Source organism: Homalodisca vitripennis, unplaced genomic scaffold (genome assembly GCF_021130785.1).
Source record: "Homalodisca vitripennis isolate AUS2020 unplaced genomic scaffold, UT_GWSS_2.1 ScUCBcl_7626;HRSCAF=15394, whole genome shotgun sequence".
NCBI lineage: Eukaryota > Metazoa > Arthropoda > Insecta > Hemiptera > Cicadellidae > Homalodisca > Homalodisca vitripennis.
In genome coordinates this window covers 896-25,367 of record NW_025783733.1, presented here as the reverse complement: position 1 = coordinate 25,367, position 24,472 = coordinate 896, and the positions used below count along the sequence as shown (strand labels likewise).

The window sequence follows — 24,472 nt, the reverse complement described above, 5'->3', positions numbered from 1 at the left end:
ATAGATGACTCTAATAACATCATTACACTTTTATTAATTATCGAGGAGGCTTAACATTTGGATGATTCATTAGCAAGAGCCTGGATTTACTGTGATTTGTAAAATTGGCCTTAACTCTCTTTCGAATTGTAATAGAAGAGATCTTAGATCACTTGACTCAAAGTGTAGAAAAAAGCGTTCACAAAACTATGAATATTATCAGTCAAAGAGCGATGTTAGTCTTCGTCTTATTAAACACAACTGTGTAATGAAATGAAATGAAAATGAAAAATTATTTATACAGGCAAAGTTAGGGCCCATATGGCCCTTTCTTATACTTAACCTGCAAAAACGTAATGAAAAAAAAAAATGATTTTAATATTACCCTAAGAATAAAAATTAAAGAAATAGTTACATTTAAACAATGTGGAGGAATTAATATAATATTTTATTACCTGTAAAAGAGTAGAAATTTAACAAATTAATAAATGAACTATTTTTGTAATTCTTAAAAATATATAAAATAAAATAATACTTTTAATATGCACATAAAACTTAAGTAATTATTTTAAACTAGTTATTGCTAAAATAAGTCCTAACTTTTATCACACAACAATCTCACATTCATCCCTTTGCCAGTGTCACGCCTCTCAGCATCTCAGACCGAGTCTGCCTCAGCTGACCGCTTAACATACATATTCTAACAGTTTCGCCACAAACTGGAAACAGCTATTGATGAAAGTAATTGTTTGGGGAAGGGCATTCCACAACCTACAAGCCATTATATAAAATGACTTATTCAAGCACTGCAGTCCTGTGCTGAGGCATTCTCAAAATTTACGAGCCAGAGCGAGTACTTTCTTACACCTATATGACACACAGATTTAAAATGTTCATAAAAATATCTTGGAGAATCACATTTTAATATTGAATGAACTAGTTTTATAATTTTTATAGATCTTTTGATCTTTTAATTTTAGAATATGGTGCAACCACACAATTTTTGTAATTAGAGTTTACAGTTACAAGTTTGTGTACATTATAAAATTGTTGTTCAGGTTCAGCTAACCGCCTGCAATATTTTTTATCATTTACATCACTACTTAAAATATAAACTCTTGCTTGCATCCTAAATGATCCTAACACCTGTGACGCTCCAGGATCATCAGATGTGAACTGAGAAATGTGTTCCAGGCGTGAACAACTCGGCTGGGTGTTTCATGGTGCCCATGGCTACGGGTATGTCGCTCGTCCTCTGTATGCTCACAATGAAGCAAGATCGTCCCGGTGCAAAGTTTGTCTTATGGTCTCGCATCGATCAGAAGTCTTGCTTCAAGTGCATTATTACTGCAGGTAACCTATACTTTAAATGGCAGTATTATTAACCCTTCGCACACTACTAATAAGAGAGAGAGAGAGAGAGAGAGAGAGAGAGAGAGCTTTATTTCAAAATCACAAAAGACCTGAAATGGCGTTACAAATTAATACAATTAATTACAACAATTTTCTTGTTTCACACTTCACAAATCAATTTCGGCTTTGAATCCATGATTAGTGATGAAAGTGTTGCCAGTTCAAAAACTCATTCACACTGTAGAAAGGGTTTTCAAGAAGCCACCTGGTGAGATGAAGCTTTAGCGTTCTGGGGTTCTCACTCTTGACGACTTGAGGCAGGATGTTTGTAGAATTTTGCCCCTGCATATGATGGTTTTTTTTCAAAAAGTGTCCGATGATGAGCAGGAAGGCTAAAGTTTTGGGCATTTCTGGTATTATACCCATGCAGGTCTTGATGTCGAGTCTGCTGATTTGAGGTCGCCAGGACGATGACTTCGTAGATGTAGAAACCCACAACTGTCATCAACTTCAGCTCCTTGAAATGTCCTCTGCAGCTGTCTCTCCATCCCAGCCCAGATAACAGCCTCACCGCTTTCTTCTGAAGAACGAGCACACGTTCTAAGTTGTGTTGGGAAGATGCACCCCACGCCATTATACCATACCTCATATTGCTCTCAAAAAGGGCATGGTAGGCAGTTAAAACTGCTTCAGGCGTGCTAACTGCTTGCGTTCTTCTGAGGGCGAATAGGGCACTGCTGAGTTTCTTGCAGAGAGAATCTATGTGGTCCTGCCAGTTTCAGCGAGTCATCAATGATTACTCCAAGATGTTTTGTCGCTCTTACCGCCTGGAAGTCAGGCAAAGCTGAGACTTCTTGTTTCTTGCTTCCAAAGATGATTTGGGTAGTCTTTGATTCATTGAAGACTAAGTCATTGCTCTGGCAGTATTCAATGGCAAGGTTTACAGCTATAAAAAGAATTTACTTCAAGGGTTTCTAAAGATTTGTGCGCTGTTAACAAAAACCGAATCGTCAGCATACATAACTGTGTGGCTTAAAGGCTCAACGTACTGAGGCAGGTCATTCGTATATAAAATGAAAAGAATCGGGCCAAGGACCGACCCTTGTGGAAACACCTCTTTTCACTGGTAGGAGGCTAGACCTAGTCTTAGTCTCAAGACCGTTCACCATCTGTCTGATCTCCACAAGCTGCTCACGATCACTGAGGTAACTCTTAAACCACTTCATTGGATCATCCCGAAATCCAAGAAATCTCAGTTTATCAAGTATTAGGTCATGGCCGAGACAATCAAAGGCCTTACTCAAGTCCATAAACATACCAATGACATTTTTGCCTTCATCCATGCTATCCACTATGTGTTCTACCATGTCAACAAGAGCTGTCTGAGTTGATTTCTTGTGAAGGAAGCCATGTTGACTCGTTGTCAAGATATTGTTGTTGTTAAGGTGCTCAAAGATTTCTTATCAGGACAATTTTTTCTATAATCTTCGAAAATGTTGAAATGAGCGATATCGGCCTATAATTTTCAACACTGTGTTTTGCTTCCGTTCTTATGCAGTGGAATGACTTTGGCGAATTTCATTTTTCTTGGGAAACTCTCCACTTTGTAGGGACAGATTGGTAACATGTACTAGTGGGAGAAGCAACTCACTTTTACAGACCTTTACAATGCTTGATGATATCTCATCTAAACCAGCAGATGGTTTTACTTTCAGGCCATTTAGGACATCGCTTAGTTCTTTTGGAGAAGTCGGCTTGAGTACTAAAAGTGGAGATTGGATGTAAAGAGGTGTGTTTTGAGTTGCGGGTGATGGACCTCCAGAGGATCTCGAAGGACCTTTATTTAGTGTTTTTTCTGCTATGGTGGCAAAATGCTCATTAAAATAGTTAGATATTAAAGTCGGGTCTTCTACAATATTTCCAGAAATTTTGAGATGATCCAGATTTCCTGCTGATTTTGTCTTTTTCAGGTGTCTCTCATTGTTGATAGTGTTCCAAATGGCTTTGGATTTGTTTGTGGAGTTATTAATATGCTGAGCACTGAAGTTGCGTCTGATAGATTTCAGTTTGTTATCGTAGGTTTCTTTTGTGCTGGGCAGCAGTTTGTTTGTCTTCTTCTTTTCCACTCATGATAAATTTTTCTTCAGCCTCAAGAAACTGTTGTTTGAGTGCTCTTGCTTCTGCATCACAGAGTGGTATAGTCTTAAAGTTGTTGTTAATTCTCGATTTTTTTAGGGGACAAACCTTATCTAGAGCTGCTGTAATAATCGAAAGAAAATTATTGTAAGCTTCGTTGGCATCTTCTGTTTTGAATACAGTGTCCCAATTTTCTTCCGCTAGGCAGTGTTTTAGGTTGTTGAGGCTACGATTATTGAGATGTCGTCTGACTGACGATGATGAAGTTTTCTTTCTAACTGGAAGGTTTAGTTTGCATAATTGGCCAGTATGGTCAGAAATGCCAGTGTTGAGAATCTCCACATCCATGTTCTGAATATTTCCACTGTCAACACATACGGCATCAATTGAAGAGCGTGTATTCTGCGTGACTCTTGTTGGTGGTAGGGGTAACCTTTCCATGTTGTATGAAAGTAAAAGCTCATTCAGCAGACTGCCTTCAGGAGTTTGCTTCAACAAATCGATGTTAATATCACCAATCATCACCTTTATGCAGTTTTGAGATGGGAGTGTATCTAGCACATTCGTGATGACTTGAAGGGCTTGCGTGATAGCTTGGTTGCTGTTGGTGGGGGGTCTATATATTCCCAGTATGAATACACTGAATTTTTTAGTCAGTTGGACTGTAACTGCAGGACATTTCACATACCAAAGGGATGCTGTGATGTTCAATGTTTATTCCATGTATTTCGCTATCCAATGTTTTGTGCTTAAAGATGGCTACTCCACCCTTTATATTGTCCTCCCTGCAAAAAGAAGAAACCAACTCATAGTTGATTAAACGAGTGTTACACATTTTGTCAAAGTTTTGGCCGTGCTCTGTAATTACAACTACATGGGGATTCAGAGAATAGAGAAGGTGATTGAAGCGGTCTATTTTGTTACTTATTCGGTCAGCATTTTGGTGGAAGATGACCAAGGATTTTTGTGGTTTGGGAGTCTGATCTGATCCCAACCTCACAGTTGTTATGATGATCCATTGTCACTTGTCTGCCTATTTCCGGAGTAGAAGACTTTGGTTGTGGAATATCCTGGAAGGATATGTCACTTTCTTCCGCCCCTTCTTCTTGTAACTCATTTCTAAAAAAGAAGTTTGTCTGAACACCTGACTGCCTCCTCCTGTTGTTCTCGGCTGCAATTCAATTGTCCTTTGGCTAGTTTCCCCTGTCGATGGTGGTTGAGGCAGTTTTTCTGTTGGGGTTTGGCTGATTCCCCCTGTCACTTTTTGAATGCAGCTCAATTGTCATTTGGCTGGTTTCCCCTGTCAACGGTGGTTGAGAGAGTTTTTCTGTTGGGGTTTGACTGATTCCCCCTGTCACTTTTGAATGCAGCTCAATTGTCGTTTGGCTGGTTTCCCCTGTCAATGGTGGTTGAGACAGTTCTTCTGTCGGGGTTTGGGTGATTCCCACTGAAAGTTCTGATTGGAGCTTAGTTGTCAAGTGGCCGTTTTTTTTCTGTCCTCAGTTTACTCTTAGCCATTTGAAGGGAGACACTGAAAAAAATTGTTCTTTTTCTGGTGGCTAAAATTATTGTTTGGTTGAGGAATAAGTTTGTATGATTTTATGTTAGCTGTCTTTTTTACTGGGGTATTTTGTTTGGCTTTACATTCACCAGCCTGGAATTGCTGCAGAATTGAATTAAGAGTACGTTCCATATCATTTTGTTTATTTTTAATGTTTCCTAGTTCAATCAGAAGTGATGGGGATGTTAAAAGGGAGTCTGGTTGTTCCAGGGAGTTAGTACATGGGGTTAATGTGTTTAAGACAGGTGTGTTATTGAATGTTTGGGTTTCCTTTTCACAAAAAGTTTGTGAGTTTGTCAACTGATTTGATACATTCTTTTAAATCACTTAAACTGTTTAGTCAATGCCCGATTTGTTTTTTCCAGACTATTTATTTTATCTAAATGTTGATTCAGCAGTTTGGTTTTGGATTTGTTCGTACTCTTCATAAAACTGCTGCAGTTCAAACTTGGCATGTTTACTTTTATCCAGTTGGTTAGAAGCATCTACTAACTGTTCATAGAGTCTCTCTATTTGGTTTAAATGTTTTTCTTCATTTGTTGACATTGCCTCGATTTTAGATTCCAAACTAGTTAAAATTGGCACTTAAGACAATTTTATCCTGATTTAACTTATAAATCTCTTCTTTGAGCTTCTGATTTTCCTGCAGTAAAGCATTTCCAGCTTCTGCTGCTAGTGTTAGTGAAGTTTCTAAATCAGCTTCTTTCTAGCTTGTCATGATTTTGAATTCTGGTTTTTACTTCATCCAGATTAGTTTCAGGCTCTGAAAATTGGTGGTATGGAGATTGAAAATGTTGTCAGCTGCCTATTTGGTGAGAGCTGGTGGGGATTATGTTTACTTTGATTATTTAGTTCTACTTCCTTTAAACCCTCATTCCCAGCTGGTTTACATTTAGGACATTTCCAATCATCTATTTCAACTTTTTGTAATTTTTTTTGAATTGTTTGTCTGACCAATTCAGACATTTGGAGTGAAACCATAATTTACAGGTACCTGTGCAGAAAATTCCTTGGTATTTTACACCTATACCACATACTCCGCATGGAAATTTAGACATCTTTGATTTATTTTTAGACAATAACAATTTAAAATTCAAATTATTCTTGTCCAAGAGTCAGAATGTCAAATAATGTATAGAAAGAAATACACTTCAATAATTGGCAGTTGGCAAGTGCTGTACATGCAGTGATAGCTGGGTGTCGCAGTGTGCTGACAGTGCTGACACGGCTAGGTCAGTGCCCCAGTTACATGTGGCCAAGCAGCTGTGCGGTGGACTAGTTAGCTGTTAGCTTGTGAGTTGTCTATGACGTCACTCTGTTTCGTCAGATATTGTCGTGAGTTGGAAGAGTTGTGGCGTCACTTGCTGACGTTACAGTTTGTGTCTTTTAATATTCCATATATGTATGTGAATAATAGAAATTGAAATTACCTAGTTTCTCAATGTTTAAATGAAGAAACTATGGTTTAATATAATCAAAACTACAGTGTTATTATGTCATAAAATAATCTTCTTGAAAATGCGTCAGTTACTTGTGTTTTTATATTTTCTTGAAAATTCAGTTTTTTTTTTTATATTTATATAAGTATGTTTTTATTTAAAGGAGAGATAAATTAATAAACTGTTTTTATCCAATTATTCACATATAGCAAATATATTTTTCTCTATAACATTGTGAATGTAAACAATTTCTGTGTTTTTATCTGAACTACACAAATAGTATTGCTGGTAAAAAGTAGTCTCAGTTTGCACCCAATCCTGGGAAGTAGGCATACAGTAACAGTCGCCAGTGACCTTGACCATTGAGCCATTCAGGATGGCAAGATAACAGCTGCAGTCTGTTCAAAGTTAAAGCTGTTTGACATCTGTCTGGTAATAATCTAGTGAGGCTGTTCCTGTTTCCAAGTTACTACATGAATCAGACTAGTGTTTCACTTCCTGATTCAGCCACTAATTAATTAAACAACAAATATTAATTAAAACAATTTTTATTTTTACTTATACTTATATCTCACTTTGTAATTTTGGATATGATAAAAAATATAGTGTATTATACTTTTTCATCTCATAGAGTGCTTCATTGTTTTAAAAAAACTCCAATTAAAACTATGCTTAAAAATGTGCTTTGACCATGCCAAAACTGTAAGTATTTTTATTTCTAATACTTTCTTTACTGATAAAAGATAATTAAAAACCTGATACTTGTGCCGAGTTATGGTGTCTATTAAACTGTAGTTACCCACTTAAAAGCTATCCCAATTACACATTTAGCACCTAATCATAAATCAAAACTGACACTGAAATCACCAACACTGATCACTGTGTTCATTATTAGTCCAGTCCATAATTCAATGATTTTCCTATAAGAATAAGAGCAAGGAATAATGTATTCCTCCTGTAGTTTACAATTAAACTAATAGAGACATTTGCCTGGAGTTACTAGCCATAATATTAAATACCCATGGCTAGCACAACTTAAACTATCATAATTATTTATATATTAACAGTTGGTAATTGTCAACTTAAAAACTTGTGGTTTACACTGTAACGTTCTTAATAACGCTAAGACAAGTAAAAATCTTGTTGTTTAAGTTCAAAGCTAATTTTTTTATAACTGAATTATAAAAGGTAAAAGCATAAAAAGTATAAAGCAGGGCATTTTACTTCAAATTATTGTATTTATTGAAAAAAAAACTATTTACAAAACTGTTTATTTCAAATAAATAAAAATTTCATTGTAAAATGTAATCAAACAGAATAAAGTTTGATAAAACTAGATAAATATTTGAAACTAATCACAAAACTACCACACGATGCAGAATAGCTAGGTACGTAGTAGACAAGCACTTGTGACAACAGAGAAAGCAGTAATACACCTCACGGATATGTTTGGTTATGGCTCTGTCGGAGACATAGAACTGACAATCAGGTGGTCGGAGTTAGACAAAGGGCGCTCCCCTCCCCCTGCTGCAGAGTGAAGATCTTTTATAAATACTTCCTTGGCATCTGCGATAAAGCATGGAGCGAGCACTGGGCATTTCGAAGGCCTTTTGTGAAGTAAAAAGCTCTCCAAGAGACATAATCTATAACATCGGATATAACTGTATTTGGCATTTTGGTCAAAGTCTGCCATTCTAATATATCCGTCTACGGCGTGGGAAACATTAAATATGGATAGAATTAAGCCTATTGTTAATGATTTTTATTTCTGTTATAAACAATTGAAACAACCAATCTCAATACATAAATATTTAATGTAATTTTTAAACTATGAAATAGGACATTAAGATAAATTGTGATTCTACCAATATATAAATGCAAAAGTATTCAAAAGTTAAGACTTCATCATACAAAATATATTGAAATTTTGAGTTAGTTTAAACACTGGAATGGTATTTTAGTTTAGCTGGGTTTGTTTAAACAATCATATGTATGTATGTTTACATTATTATTAATGCCCATTGACTTTAAAAGATTCCATGAGTTTTCTATATTTAATCGTTGGTTTTTTAAACTATTAACCTGATGAAAAACATACATGGGTGGATGGAACAGTTTTACCATTTCACCTTCACTTAACCTAAAAAAAGACAAAATGGGACCAATGAAGCTACCAGTCACATCAGTTAAGCTTGAAGATGGAGGTAAATTCTTTGACAGAGATACGCAATAAATTATAATTATTTAGAAAACTCAGACAAGACATATATGAGTATTAATAAAAATCAGAAGGATTTTATTAAAAAAATTCAATTACCGCAGGTTTTTTTAGTTCAGTCAACCGGGACGTCGAGCAAAATGAAAACATTACAAAAAAAAGTCATCAAAAATTCCCTAAAGCACTAAAAAACTGCAAACAGCTTAAAATCCTGTAAAAACCAAATATAAACCACCTTCAAAGGAAGACAAATAGACTTAATGATTTACTGGAAACAAAAAACCCAGCTAGTTTTATTGACAGAACATGCTCCATGATCCGCAATAACTCTGATAAGACTCAAACCTACCTTTTAGGAATATACAGACCCCCAAACAGTAATCTAATCATAGCCCTTGATGCCCTACAAAGAAAGGTCCACAGCTCTGTACCAGTTATTTCTGTATTTTTCACTAAGTTATTGGCAGTTAAAAGCATATGGCCATCAGCATACATGATCAAGTTGATTTAGAAATTTAGTGCTATAAGTACTGTAAAATTGTGGCCTTTTTGTATATTTTTTATTATCAAATTTATTGATTTTATTATCTCTAAAATGGGATTGAGTTTAGAAATTTATTACGCAACTTCCAAAATATTTTCCTTTTCCTCAAGAAAACTTAAAATCTATTTATAACAGATTATTTATAAATACAGTTATATGTAATTAAATTACAGTCAAGCAAGAAACTAAGTTATAAATGCGTATACATATTTAAAAAGATATTATTTTGAAATTGAATTATCTAATAAACAAATCGTACAAAATGTATCTTATAATGAACATAATCTGTAATGTTTTAAATATATTTTATAATAGTTACTAATCTTAGTTGCTCTATAGTGAATTTAACACATTGAACCTTTTTTTTTGTAAAAACATTACATTTACAATGTTTTATTTATTAATTCTGAAGGTAATAATTTGACTGTAATTAATTTTCTTATCTAGTGTAGTTGCATTTCATTTTATTAGCTTATAAAATGTTCAGAAAAGGAATATAACACTTCTTTATACAATATTATTTATATGTTTCTGTAAACTAAAAACAAGAATAATAACTAAAAACTTTGAGGGATTCTTTAAATTAAAAACACTTTTCTATATAAGCCTTTTAACTCCATGTCTATTGTCACAGCATGCATTGCCAGAACCATTTACCACTTAGGTCTATTTTGCACAACGTTAGGTGCAAAATACATTTTAAGTATGTTGTTGTTAGGAGATTGAGTGTTGTATTTCCAAATTTGCAAAAGGTGTGTTGAAAAGTTGTGGTGTTTATTTTACTATTTATGTTTTGTTCCTGCCATAGCAGATTTAAATAATTCATTTATACAATTTTGTGTTGATGAAAAACATTATAAAAATTTGGTAAAGACTTTAGTACGTAAACAATTAACTTTGAACAAAAAATATGAATTTGTTTCAGGTTTAAAGATTATATATATTTATTACAAAACATATGTAATGTTACCAAATAAGCAGTTTGTATTATATTAAAGGAAACATAAGTGTTGTACTCATCTACCTTGGAAACGTCAGGAACAAACTGAAATAGATAACATGCATTAGGTCCGGGCTCAGTTGGCATGTGGAGGGCAAAAGGATAATCAAAGTAGGCCTGTACAACAAACTACATTTTGTAGAAAAGCACTCATTACATATAAAACAAATACTAGTAAGTTGTGGTAACCTATATAATCTAAGCTTGTGCCACATTTCATAGCGTGTAAGTGATGACAAACTGATATAACTGACTGAGGTGTTGAATGTTGTCTGATGCAGGGCTCCAGCCAATAGTAATAGAGACTGTGGTATCGGGTGAAGAGCTGCGCACGGACACCACGGCTCTAGAAACCCAGATGGCCACGTTGGGTTCGGACAACATCGTCTGCGTTCTATCGACGACATCGTGCTTCGCGCCACGCGCTGCTGACAGCTTGGAGCAAGTGGCAGTGCTGTGTTCGCGTTATAACATCCCCCACCTCGTGAACAACGCCTACGGACTGCAGAGCACACGGTTGATGCATCTCATTCAGGAGGCGGCCAGGTTGGCATTAGTTGAACTTGTCGTTGTAATCTTTTAGTTTTGTGACAACATGGTTCACATAGACTTAGGACTTATGGACTTTAGGAGGGGGCTAGTTTAGGTAATCTAATGATAATTTATCAAAAGTGAAAAATAATTATTATAACAATGTTTTCACTATCTACATTGCAATAGCAAAATATTGAGGAACATTACGCCAGTATGTATATTTAGTATTACTTTTCATTCAGTTCAGTCAGTAGGTTAGGTATATTCAGTATTACTTTTACTTTTCATTGAGTTCAGTCAGTAGGTTAGGTATATTCAGTATTACTTTTACTTTTCATTGAGTTCAGTCAGTAGGTTAGGTATATTCAGTATTACTTTTACTTTTCATTGAGTTCAGTCAGTAGGTTAGGTATATTCAGTATTACTTTTACTTTTCATTGAGTTCAGTCAGTAGGTTAGGTATATTCAGTATTACTTTTACTTTTCATTGAGTTCAGTCAGTAGGTTAGGTATATTCAGTATTACTTTTACTTTTCATTGAGTTCAGTCAGTAGGTTAGGTATATTCAGTATTACTTTTACTTTTCATTGAGTTCAGTCAGTAGGTTAGGTATATTCAGTATTACTTTTACTTTTCATTGAGTTCAGTCAGTAGGTTAGGTATATTCAGTATTACTTTTACTTTTCATTGAGTTCAGTCAGTAGGTTAGGTATATTCAATATTACTTTTACTTTTCATTGAGTTCAGTCAGTAGGTTAGGTATATTCAGTATTACTTTTACTTTTCATTCAGTTCAGTCAGTAGGTTAGGTATATTCAGTATTACTTTTACTTTTCATTGAGTTCAGTCAGTAGGTTAGGTATATTCAGTATTACTTTTACTTTTCATTGAGTTCAGTCAGTAGATTAGGTATATTCAGTATTACTTTTACTTTTTCATTCAGTTCAGTCAGTAGGTTAGGTATATTCAGTATTACTTTTACTTTTCATTCAGTTCAGTCAGAAGGTTAGGTATATTTAGTTTAGTAATATGTTTTTACCTAGTTCAGTCAATACGATTGTGTTCACAGGAAAGGAAGGGTAGATGCGTTCGTACAGAGTACAGACAAGAACTTCCTGGTGCCTGTGGGTGGAGCAGTTATCTCCGGGTTTGAGAAAGGCCTCTTGGAGAGAATAGCAAAGAACTATCCTGGTAAGTAGAGTTAGTGCTCCAATCCAATCAGCAGTTGGACATTTACTGGCAGTGTTTCTGTTTTACTTAACCTCCTTAATCTTGCCTTAACCAAAATATCTTGGTTGATTTAGTATTTAGTTTTAGCCCTTTAAATCAGAAGCTTAATTTTGTTGTGACACAGCCTATTTAGTACAAACACAATAAGAGAACAGAATATTACTAAAAATAAATTTTATCATCAACTTACCTATTACAGTAAATAGCTAAAGTGTTTTACTGTGTGCTTTTTTCTAATAATGCTAAAAATATTATGAAGTTATAAATAGCCATCACGAAGAAAATCTGATACTAAGTTGATTAGAGGATTGAGAATCACGTGTGTCTGAGCAACACATGTGTTTTAGTAATCACCTGTTTTATAATGTTCTAAACAAAATACTCTCATATGATTAAAATTAAAAGTTCGGAATTATTAGAAGTACAATGAAAGCATAATACAAAATTCAAAAAATAAATGTTCGGCTGCATGGCATGTAATTAAATCAGAGGCCGGTAACTTCTATAAACAAGAAAATCCAATTCCACCCATTACAGCTGAAGAATTTAATAACCATTATATAAGTATTGGGGAAAAGGTAGTCCGTAGTTGCAAGAACATTAAATAATAGCAATTTAAGTTATATGTCCTTCCTGAGGAAAGTTGAAAGGCCTTCAGAAAATTTTCACTTGAAGTGTGTTAGTGAGTTTGAGGTTCTTAATATTATGAGATCCTTAAAGTCTTCCAGGAGTGAGGATGTTTTTGGTTTTAGTAACAGAGTGATTAAACACATTGCTAATTGTATTGTTAGGCCCTTAACATTTTTAATTAATCTTTCTTTTCGCTGTTCTACTTTCCCAAACTGCTTAAAAAATTCCAAGAGTATACCACTTTTTAAAAAAAGGTAATAGATCCAATATAGATAATTATCGAACAATTTGTATAGTTTCAGTGTTTTCCAAAATAATGGAGACATGTGTTAAAAACCAAGTTTTAAAATTTTTTGGATAAACATAATATTTTAAGTAATAGTCAGTTTGGATTCCGCCCTGGTCGATCAACAACAGAAGCTTTGAATGAAGTTGTAGATAGTATTTTAAGTGGTTTTGAGAAATGTGAGTATGCTAATATGACTCTTGTGGACCTAAGCAAGGCCTTTGATAGTATTTCCCATCACACTCTTCTCAGTAAGCTGAAATTTTATGGTATTATCGATGAACAATTGCACTTTTTTGAAACTTATCTTTGTGGCAGAATGCACAGAGTCTCGGTTGCTGGTACAGAGTCCACATTTCGAGAGGTCCTTGCTGGGGTTCCACAGGGATCTGTTCTGGGTCCGCTTTTGTTTATTACATACATGTTTTGTGTTTTGTATAAGCACTTAAATGTGTCTGGATGGTACAGGCCTTTGGGCAGTGTGGACTTTACCTTAGTCTCATGATCATGTTTAGTCTAATTATATTATTATGTATTTTAAATTAACATAATGTATATTATAATATAGTTTTGTATAGTGTAATGTATTATACATTTTATTTCTTGACGTTGTCTATAGCAATGTAAAAATTGACAAATAACAATAAATAAAACTGAAAATGAAGTCCTTGGGCAGAACCCTGAGGTCAGATGTATTTCAAATTCATAAAAGACACATCTAGAGTGTAAGAGCTTTCAATTTATATCAAATATTTATATAAAACAATAGTTTTTAGATACCTAAAATCTCCATACAAATATTAAAAAATTCATTTAATTATATACATAGCTATAATTTCACAATAACATTCTTAAAAATTGAGTTACTTTGAAGGGATAACAACATATTTACATATTTTATGTAATGTTTTTTTTATACAAATGTTTAATTTTCAGAGAGTTTTAAAACATGAAGTTATTTACTGTTTACATGCCCATATAGCTTAATTGTTCTGTTCGGGACAAGCAAAATAGTATATAGCAAAAAATATGTAACTAAAAACAATAATGTTTATTTTTTAATTATCTGCTAACAGCAAATAGTTCACCTATTTATATCTTCTTTCAAACAAAAAAATCTAATAAACATTTAACATTAATTACAAAACCCTGTTACATTACATATCACTGTTTTCACAATAAAATTGCTACAATTTAGTTGTTCCAAATTTTATGTACACCCTTTTTGCAACAAGACACATTTAAGTTCAATACTCGTGTATTACAATTCTCTGTTTTTTGACAAGAAAACTAATGTACAACAGTTTGTATGTAAGTTGAAAACCGGATTTTTGTTAATTGAACTGTACAAAAGAAGTCTGCAAAACCCCCAAAATACTGTAGTATTTTTTAGGATTTCTATTGGACACTTTGAGAAGTAAGAATGGTCGATCAAATTTAAGTGTAAACCAAGATTATTATTAAATAGCAAATGCAGTTTTATGTACATAGACACTTACTTGAAACTCGAATAGTAAAACAGAGTATTCATGAATAAAAATAGCATTTGTTGACTAATTTAAAGGTTCATATACAAATTTTGTTATGCTTAAAACGAAATGAAAAAAGTCACATGGAGCCATGTCTGCAGAATACGGAAGCTAGAACACAATTTGGTACTGTTTTAGGCCAAAATTTCACGAACAGGCAATGATGTGTGAACAGGTGCATTGTTATGGTGCAAAAGCCATGAATTGTTGTTTTGCCACAAATCTGGGCATTTTTTATTTTTCGGATTGCTTCACGCTAATGGCGAACTTGTGGCAAGATTTCAAGATGCATGCACTATGCTATTAAAATCGAAGAACACCTTGAGCAAACCTTTACATTTAACTGAACTAATTGTCAAGCCTTTTTCGGTCTTTTCATTACCTGTTATAACACGTTTCAGTAATCCTGCATCGTCATTGATTTCATTTAGTGACTTCAGAGCAATTTTCATTTGCTGCTGTTTTAGTTTAAAATTCAACAATGTTTTTGCTACCAAATGTTTTAAACCCAAAACATAAAAAAAAATTCATGGCATGAGCCAATTAATATGCCAACATAATCAGCGACATCTCTGATTGTAATACGATGATCATTCTTCCACTTTTTTCATAGGTTGTTGATGTGCTCGAGCCTCCGGAGCGTTTGTCATCGTCAATGTCTTTTTGGCCATCTTTGAAACGTTCATACCACGTAAACCCTTGTTTTACTCATCTCTTCATAAACCTCTGTTAAACAAACTTAAAAATTATGAATGCACTTCCTGCAGTATCTACAAAGATGAATTATCAAAAATGTTAAACTCAATAAAATCGTTGGAAGCTGCATCTGAAATCTTGCAAAAGGAAAATGAAACTTTAACAAATCATATTAAAAGTAAAGATACCATAAACCCACCATGCTTTCACTGCTTCCCACCTAATAATAGCAGCACAACATGTGCAGTTAATACTAAAAATAATGACCTCTCAACTAACCAAGCTCGCTACACTGGGGAACAGATATTTACTATTAATAAAACAAAACAAAAGAATTCTAGAAATTGTAGCAATTCTCAAATACAGGTTTCTACACCAAACTTTGTAACTCCCAACCCATTTGGCCCTCTAGCGGTTGAAGATGACAGTGAGTCTACTAGTAAAGCTATGGACAAGGAAGTTGTTAGAAAAAAAGAATAAGAAGAAACGTAAAATGTTTTTGTGCACTGACAGCCCATGGTAGAGACCTAGCATGGTACATTAATAAAAAATCATCAGATCTGGAATCGTACAGTTTTATACAACCTGGTGGCCGTGCTCAACAGATTTTTGAATGAAATCAATTTAAATGAAGGAAAGTTAGAGGAAAATAGCACCATGGTTATTGCCTGCGGCTCAAATGATGTATCTAGAAATGAGGCCAACACAGCAATTGACATCATCACAAAAACTATAAACAGTATGAGTGGAAAACCAATTATCTTGGTTGACCTGCCTCTTAGGTACGATCTACCTGACTGGTCGTGCGTAAATTTAGAAATTAAAAGAACTAACAATGAGCTGCTAAGTATTAGTAATAATGTCAGCAATGTGACTCTGGTAAGGGCTAGTCAGGCAAGTAGAAGATTACATACAAGGCATGGTATGCACCTAAATCAAATAGGAAAGATTTGGCTGGCGCAGGAAATCTGCAAGGCCGCGGAGAGTACCAAGCAACCACTACCGCCTGGGTGTGATGACTCTACAGAGGAACTGGAATTAATACAACCTTTATTAGCACCTTCGGAAAACTTAACAGTAACCGCCTCAAACCACCATCCATAACATGTACAGGTTATTTAGAAGAACAGCCTAACTTTAATTTGATGTTCTGGAATGTGTGTAGTATACTAAACAAACTCCCTCTCATCGATATTTTAAATAGTCAATATAAGACAGATGTACTGTGCATTGCAGAACACTGGTTGTCCTCAACTGATATAAACAATTTAGTGATACCTGGCTATGTTATCGCTGACTTTTTCGCAAGAGAAAAACATATTCATGGGGGTGTGCTTATCTGTGTTAAGGAAGGAACCTGAATTTGTTTTTTATGATAAATTGTCTTGTTTCTCGGAGGAACTTGTTTGTGAATTGGCAGCAATAATGCTGCCAACTTGGAAAACTCTAGTGGTAACTTTCTATAGATCTCCAGCAGGTAACTTATCACTATTCTATGATAAGTTATATGACATTTTGTCCTTCCTGCATTATAATAAATGTAATATAGTCTTTGTGGGTGACTTCAATGTCAATTTTCTTAACAGAAAATGACTCAGAGGCCAAAGTACTATTCAACCTCATTGACAGTTTTGGACTAAATATTACTGTTGCTGAAGTTACAAGACCTACCCTTGGAGGAGATGCAACAAAGGGTAGTTGTATTGATAATCTGCTGACGACTATTCATCAAGATAAGGGAAAATCTACAGTCATTCACACTGGTGCTTCAGACCATATGGCCATCCTCTTCAAAGCTACTTTAGACAATGTAATGTCTAGGATTATACCACAAATGTTTATTGTTAGACCCATTTCTACTTTGGGCTCCTCACTTTTTACGTCTTAACCTAGGTCTCACTAATTGGAATGATATTTATGTTATTAAGTCAAATGTTAACCTTAAGTTTAAGTTATTTTTAGAAAAGTTCTTATTGGCTCTGAACTGTGCTATGCCTTTAAAAAATAAGAAATCTAAATCTAAACAAGTAAATGTTGCCTGGTATCATGAAAGGTCTAAATAAGACAAAGCAGGAGCTTGATAGACTTTATTATATTATAAAAAACACAAGCAATGAGAAAAAATATTGATATTAGAAATAAATATAGAAATCTTAAAAATGTTTACAGAAATGAAATAAAAAAAGCAAAGCTTGACTTTAATAACACTTTACTTGATAAAGCAACAAACAAAAGTAAAGCTGCTTGGAGCATTATTAATAAATCAGTCAGGGCTAATAGTATGTCATCTAACTCATCTCATGTACTGGAGCCTGATAGTTTTAATTCATATTTTGTTGGCTCAGTTTTGGAGACTTGCAAAAGTATTCCACCTAGCAATAATGACTATTCTTTCTACCTTGGTAAGCACTGTGCTCAGTGGAACTCTACAGTAAGCTTTTGCCTGAATGAATTTAAAGTGGAAGATGTTCATGCAGCTATCCTTAGTTTAAGTAATAGCACATGTCTCGATTGTTATGGTATAAGTGCTCCTATTCTGAAAATGGCTGCCAACTCAATCTGTGAAATTCTAACTTATTTATTTAATGAAAGTGTTAGGACAGGTATTTTTCCTGATGTACTAAAGATAAACAAAGTGATTCCAGTACATAAGAGGGGTCCAAAGGACCAAACTTGTAATTATAGGCCTATAACTATTGTTACAGCAGTGTCAAAGGTGTTGGAGCGGCTAGTTCATAAGCAGTTGGTTTGCTATCTCGAAACCAATAATTTACTCAGCACTTGTCAATTTGGGTTTCGAGCTGAGCGGTGTACCATTGGCGCAGTCCAGTCCTTCATAAATGATTGCTTTGATGGTTTGGAACTAAAAAAATCTGTCAAGTTCAGATCTTATGACTTTATCCAGAGCCTTTGATACTGTAAATCATCATATTCTATTAAATAAACTTAGGTCTTATGGTTTTAGTCAACTTGCTGTCAGTTTTTTTAACTCATATCTCTCAAATAGGTGTCAATATGTATATTTAAATGGCTCTATGTCAGAAAACTAGGCCTGTTAAGCTAGGTGTTCCTCAGGGATCCATTTTAGGACCTACTCTATTTATTTTGTATATAAATGACTTGCCTTTTAATCTCAATGACAATTATGTTAGTACGTATTTGTTTGCTGATGACTTGGGTCTTAAGGTCTGCGCAAAAACGAGGAACGAATGTAATGAGCTACTTAGTGTTAAGACATCAATTGTAGATGATTGGTGTGCAGCAAATAAGCTCTGTGTAAATGATAAAAAAATTCAAGATTTACATATTACCTTTTCTAATAGGCCTAGTGATAATGAGGACTTAAGTCTTAAGTTTCTTGGCATTTTTATACAATCCAAACTTAAATGGCAAACTCATATTGATTATGTAGCTTCTCGAATTTCCCGAGGTATTTTTCTTATAAGATCCCTTAATGGAACAATTTCTGCTAAACACTTGCTTTTTATGTACTATGCCTATATTCATAGTTTCCTTAACATATGGAGTAACTTTGTGGGGCCAATCTCAGATTGCGAATAAACTGTTTGTGTTACAAAAAAGAGCAGTCAGGCTTATATGTAATGTCCAGAGTCGTGAGCACTGTAAACCACTGTTTGTAAAATTAGGTGTATTAACATTGCCGTCTATTTATGTATTAAATGTTTTGTTATATGTCAGAGATAATTTATCATTATTTATTAATCAATGTGATGTTCATAGTTATAGTACTCGTAATAGAAATAATGTAGTTGTACCAAAAATGTAACTTTGCTAGCAATCAAGTCAGTTTTAGATATCAGGGAATCAAATATTACAATGCTTTGCCCAATCATATCAAGTTATTAAACAGATCAAATTTTAAAAATGTTGTAAAGAAAATGTTAGTAGATTCTTGTTTGTACACTGTTTGATGAATTTTTAACTGTGATAAGAAGTAAGGATATTTAAAGTAAGCTATAGATTATTTATAATATGACGTTGTTATATACATATTTTGTATTCTGACAATAAACCATTTGAATTTGAATTTGAAAGATATTACAAGAAAAATACTATTTAACAAACTGCCACAATCAAAATATATTTCACAAGGTTAATGATTTCCTCATTAAATGAAGCTCGTCAATTACATACAATATTTGATAGCTAAATGCAGACCAGATCTGAATAAGTGTGTATATATTGCTTTTTACTCTTTTTATTGGTTGTACTTGTTTATTATGTATTGTATAAAGTTAACTTTTAAAAAATCATATATTGTCGATTCGTGTTGTTTGTTAATTGTTATTTATTTATATTATTTATTACTGATATAATTCAGTATTTAATGTTGCTGTGAATTATTACATAGACGTCTTTCTTATGCTGTACATATTTATCTACTGTTTAAACTCAAATTTGTTAATTTTTATACTTGGTTATGATATTTTCCATTATATGTGCAGACAATTTATTTATTAAATATGACTTAACTACTATATTAAATTGATTAATGAACTAGAAGCATTTATGTAATAGCTGCTAAATAGTAATTTATAAATGACGAAGTCTAATGTATCATTGTATGTCTAATGACTAATAAAGTTCTTGATTCTTGATTCTTGATTCATGTTCCACACTTTGTTTACTCTCTATTTTTTTCCACACAACATTTGATAAAAATTCTTTGATCCATTTTTTTAACAAAGAAACATCGCTGAATTCATAAAACATTTGAATTTTAGCAGCTGTCACTGAAAAAATAAGCAATGAATATTGCTAGAAATTATACTTCAGGAGTATGGAGGAGCACCAATATAATAAAAAGTATTTTGACAATCAGACTTTCCAAACCTGCAAAACTACAAAATTCCCGTTACTTTTTGAACACGAAAAGTAGACAACTCTCTACAGTGAAAGTGAAGTACATCTAAAGATTTTATTTGTGTATTATTCATTTAGTTGTTTTAGCTTTAATACTTTTCTTTTTTTTATAGTTACTAAGATTATCCTTTAACATTGTGACAACTGCAATGAGTAATAATTTTTACAGCGATAAATTTGAATTCATTGCTATACCATTTATTAGATCAACAGATTATTTTTGTTAAACAAATGGAATACTTGTTTCTCAGGGTATTCAGTTACTATTTGTTTGTAGCAACCAAATTAATTCAAATTGACAACTGACAAACACGATTTAGACCGAGAAATACGTGAATAATGCCAGGAACTAACTGAGGGATCACAATTTTGTGTCCAGGCCGAGCGTCCGCTAGCCCCGCCATGGATGTGTTCATCACTCTGTTGTCTCTGGGGGTCAACGGGTACAAGAACCTCATCAGCCAACGCAAGGAGATGTACAAGTACCTCAAGGAGGAGTTGGGGAAAGTGGCGACCAAACACGGCGAGCGTCTACTAGATACTAAAAACAATCCTATTTCTATTGGTTGGTATTGTTTTGCAGAACTGAATAATTTATCTTATTTCAGAAACTCTGATGTGATTTGAGTGAATGTGGAACAAGAGCAGCTCTTTTGTAAATTATTTAATACCAAGTTGTTTTTTTTGTTTTCAAACTAAGAGATTGACGTTAATTACTATTTTAGAGATATAAAGATCATTCTATTTTTAAACACTTTAGTGAGCCAGTAACTTTGACTTGGATATTGACAATCAAGAATTCTACTGTCATTGACAACGTTACATTGAATATGCAAAGTCAACTTATTTTTCTAATTTACACACAAACTTAATTGATTTTAATATTGAAAAAATAAAAAATAAAAAACCAGTAGTTATAGCACAATGAAAAACTATTACAAGTAACTATTAAGAATAGTTAATTTAAGTAAATTACTTTGATCTTTTATAAATATACAGTTTCAAATATACTTAAAAAATAAATAACATGTACAATTATTATTAAAAATTTACAATTTGAATATATATAATTTAAAATATACTTTAATACATACTAAATAAAATAGTATAAATAATTAGGTTTTTCAAAAACTACTTAGTTACAATAGTTTTAAGAGCTAAAATTTTATATCAGAATTGCAATTCAAAAATTCATTTGTATTATAAAATAGGTTTTGAATAAGCAAATTATTTATATATAAAATTATATATAAATAAATATAATTTATTTTTATATTTACACACACACACACACAATAATGTTAATCAAAAATGTTCCAAAATGTAACAACTTGATTATAATTTATTGTAGCAAATCAAAGTTAAAACTATAACTTTATTAGTAAAAATATCAATATTTAAGGATGTTGTAAAACTTTCACCTTTTTACACTTCTCATTTTTGCTGTCACCTTTTCACTCATCCTACATTCCCTCTTACAGAATATAATATAGTTTTAAAACAATTTGTGTTGCTCTTTTAGTAATACAACAAAATTTTAAATAACAATATTTATATTATATTATATAAATATATTATTATATTCCACAGTTCTGTAGTGAAAAATTTCAAGATGTAAAAGTTAAACAATCACAATTTAAGTTTTAAATTACGTTGTTTGTATAAAAAATGAAGGTATTAAAGGTTTATTTTATTTTTCTAGTGTTATTTTACCAGAGAGTGAAATCTATACTCTTATATACAAATCTAATGGTAAATGTGTGTGTTACGTAATTATTTAAAAAACTACTGGACCAATTGTATTGAAATTTTACCTGGACATTCTTATGGTCTTTTGTTAACATTTAGTCCTATTCCTATTTTAAAAATTCCTCTGGGCTAAACACACTGGTCTTGAAAACTCTTTTGTCTCAATCAGCAGATAGCAAATGTGTTTTTAATGTCAAGATTAATAAGTATAATAATTTAAACACATTCAAACAGGTGATAGTAAATGTTTGTGTATTCATCTGTCAAAGTCGGTCTCACTTTACAAATGTCATGTTACGTGCAGAAGCTTTTCTTTGTCTTGGTTTGTTTCTATTGGGAGTTTAGTCAACTACAGTAAAATGCCATCATTTATTACATCATAAGTGTGCTAACTGAAGATCGAACTTTATCACCCTTTAGACAGGATTTCTCCACATTGGCCTAAAATTGTTCAGTTATAATAATATCGTTGAAGCTATTGGAGAGAGATTTGTGAAATTTCAGAGGTACTTTTCACTCTCTCACTTTAGGACACTATCCTTAACTTTAATCGAAAATGGATCAATAGATTGGAATGTGTTTTCAGTGACTATGACTCATCTTAAAGATTTTTTGGAATGCCATTTAAAAAGACTATGCCCGTGGTGTCCCTGTTTATCAAAACGATATTGCATGCAAATCTGTGGGAACTGCTAGTATGTTATAGAAATAAGGCAACATTACGATAAAATGTTTCATGAATAGACATTTACGATATGTCCAAGGCCTGTATTATTGACCCCTGTTGTACTTTGCAGCCATGACGCTGACGTCACTAGCCAGTGGTGATAGCAAGCGAGTCTCCATGCTCGGGTCAATGCTGTTCCTACGCTCTGGTCTCGGTACTCGCGTTATCTCGGGCACAGAACTGAAGGAAGTCGCCGGCTACAAGTTTGAAGGTAAAATATAGTCCATATTATAGCATGTCATAAAATGTTAAATGCCAGTAATGTGTGAAAATTGGGATAAATCAATACTATAATTTCTGGACATTGTTGCTGAACTATTTATCAACTCTGTAATTACAGGGAATATTGTAGATTTCCATGAAGATAATCTTCTTAGAGAATGGATGGTATTATGTTTACAATGCAACAGCACAATTACAAAATACAGACTCACGCCCCCCTCGAAAAAACTGATCAAGTAAGACATCAATATAATGACGATTTGTTTTTTTTTTAATTTGTGATGAAGACAACCGCATTAAGCGCTATGAAGCTTCTGAGCACAAAAGTGATTAAGTCTGTGTCCTCAGAAAGCCATGTGAAAACCCAGGAATTTCCTAAGGCTGAAATGTTAAACCAACGTTTTAGAAGGAATGGTTAAGAAATACTCCTTTGAAAAACCATACACAGTCTCTATTGTATAGATAGAAAATGGTTTAAAAAGGAGGCCTACCCTACTAAAGGGAGTCCAGAAGTTTCTATACAGCTGTTCATGCTGCCTTGACTTGGGATTCGGAATATACGGTTCAGGAGTTAACCTAGCTGTGCCATTGAGAAAACACGCTACGGTCTTCCAAGCGGAAGTCATGGTAATAGAATCATGCTTCAGAAGACTCATACAAATGAGGCCAAGGAGGAAGCTGAATATCTAATATCCGGTGTATTTAATCCCATACGAATACATCACCAATTTTTATGAAAATTTGGGTTTAGGGATTTATTTGTCCTCTATTTAAAAGTCTACCCTGTGTCGGGGGTCGCTATTTCGCTAGAGGAGGATGCCACCCCTTCTCAGGCAGGGTGAGCAAAATTTTAATTGAAAATAAAGTGCAGAAATCGTTAAATTGACTAATTCTGAGCAACTTTTGTTGTATGAAGTTTTTTTTCTGAAAGTCAATACTTTGAGACTTATTTGTGAGTGAAATTGTCGGTTTTTTGGCCATAATATTTTTCAGACGGTTTTTCACACGATATAAGTTGGAAAAATATGCATTTAACTGAAATATCTGTAGAGAGCAAAAATTATAGCTTATAAAAAAACAAAAAAATCATGTATTTCATGATATTATGCAGAAAGTTGATTTGGTTTTTTCAAACACCAAAATGGAAAAGTTTCTACGTACAATAACCAAAAACCAATGCATTTTTTGGGGAAAACTCATATACTACCTTTTATAAAGTCCTTTAAAAAAAACCTTTATTTTAATTTTGTATAAAAGTTCATAGCATTAAAAAACTAAGCGAGTTATGAATAAAACAATGTTGATTCTTTATTTTTTCATTGGAAAAAATAGTGAAAATCTTACTCTTTCTTTCACCTCATTTGGAAAAAAAAATTGTTGCCACTTCACAATTTACTTTATGTTCTTAAAATATGTTTTTTAGTGAACAGATTGAAGTACTTATTTTTGAAAATTTTTGCAGGTTTTTCTTTTCTGAAAATTCAGGTTTTTTCTTTTTTTATAGGATAAAAAATTGAATAAGTTATGGCTGTTTAAAGTTTGCGTGCATTTGTATATAAAGTTTTTTTATTTTTTACCCTTTTAGAATAAACCTTTTTAAAAATAAGATCCAAAGAAAAAAATTATTTTGATGTGCTTATAGCCTCTTAAAAAATCTACAAAATGTTTTAATTGAATGACTTGATTGCTTTAAAAAACTATGCGAGTTATGGGGAAAAAACCAAAATCACATTTTTGTAGAACTTGGAGCATGTA

General features: G+C 33.1%; 1 protein-coding gene across 1 annotated transcript; it reads left to right on the top strand.

The window, feature by feature from the left end:
• Positions 1–1,160: 1,160 nt before the first annotated feature.
• Positions 1,161–22,706, top strand: LOC124374239 (O-phosphoseryl-tRNA(Sec) selenium transferase-like; the record flags this gene model as incomplete). The annotated part of the gene is made up of 5 exons (XM_046832489.1): positions 1,161–1,332; positions 10,512–10,776; positions 11,834–11,955; positions 20,399–20,584; positions 22,566–22,706. Coding segments are annotated over 5 exons (886 nt in total), but the record flags the coding sequence as incomplete, so codon positions are not given.
• Positions 22,707–24,472: the final 1,766 nt, after the last annotated feature.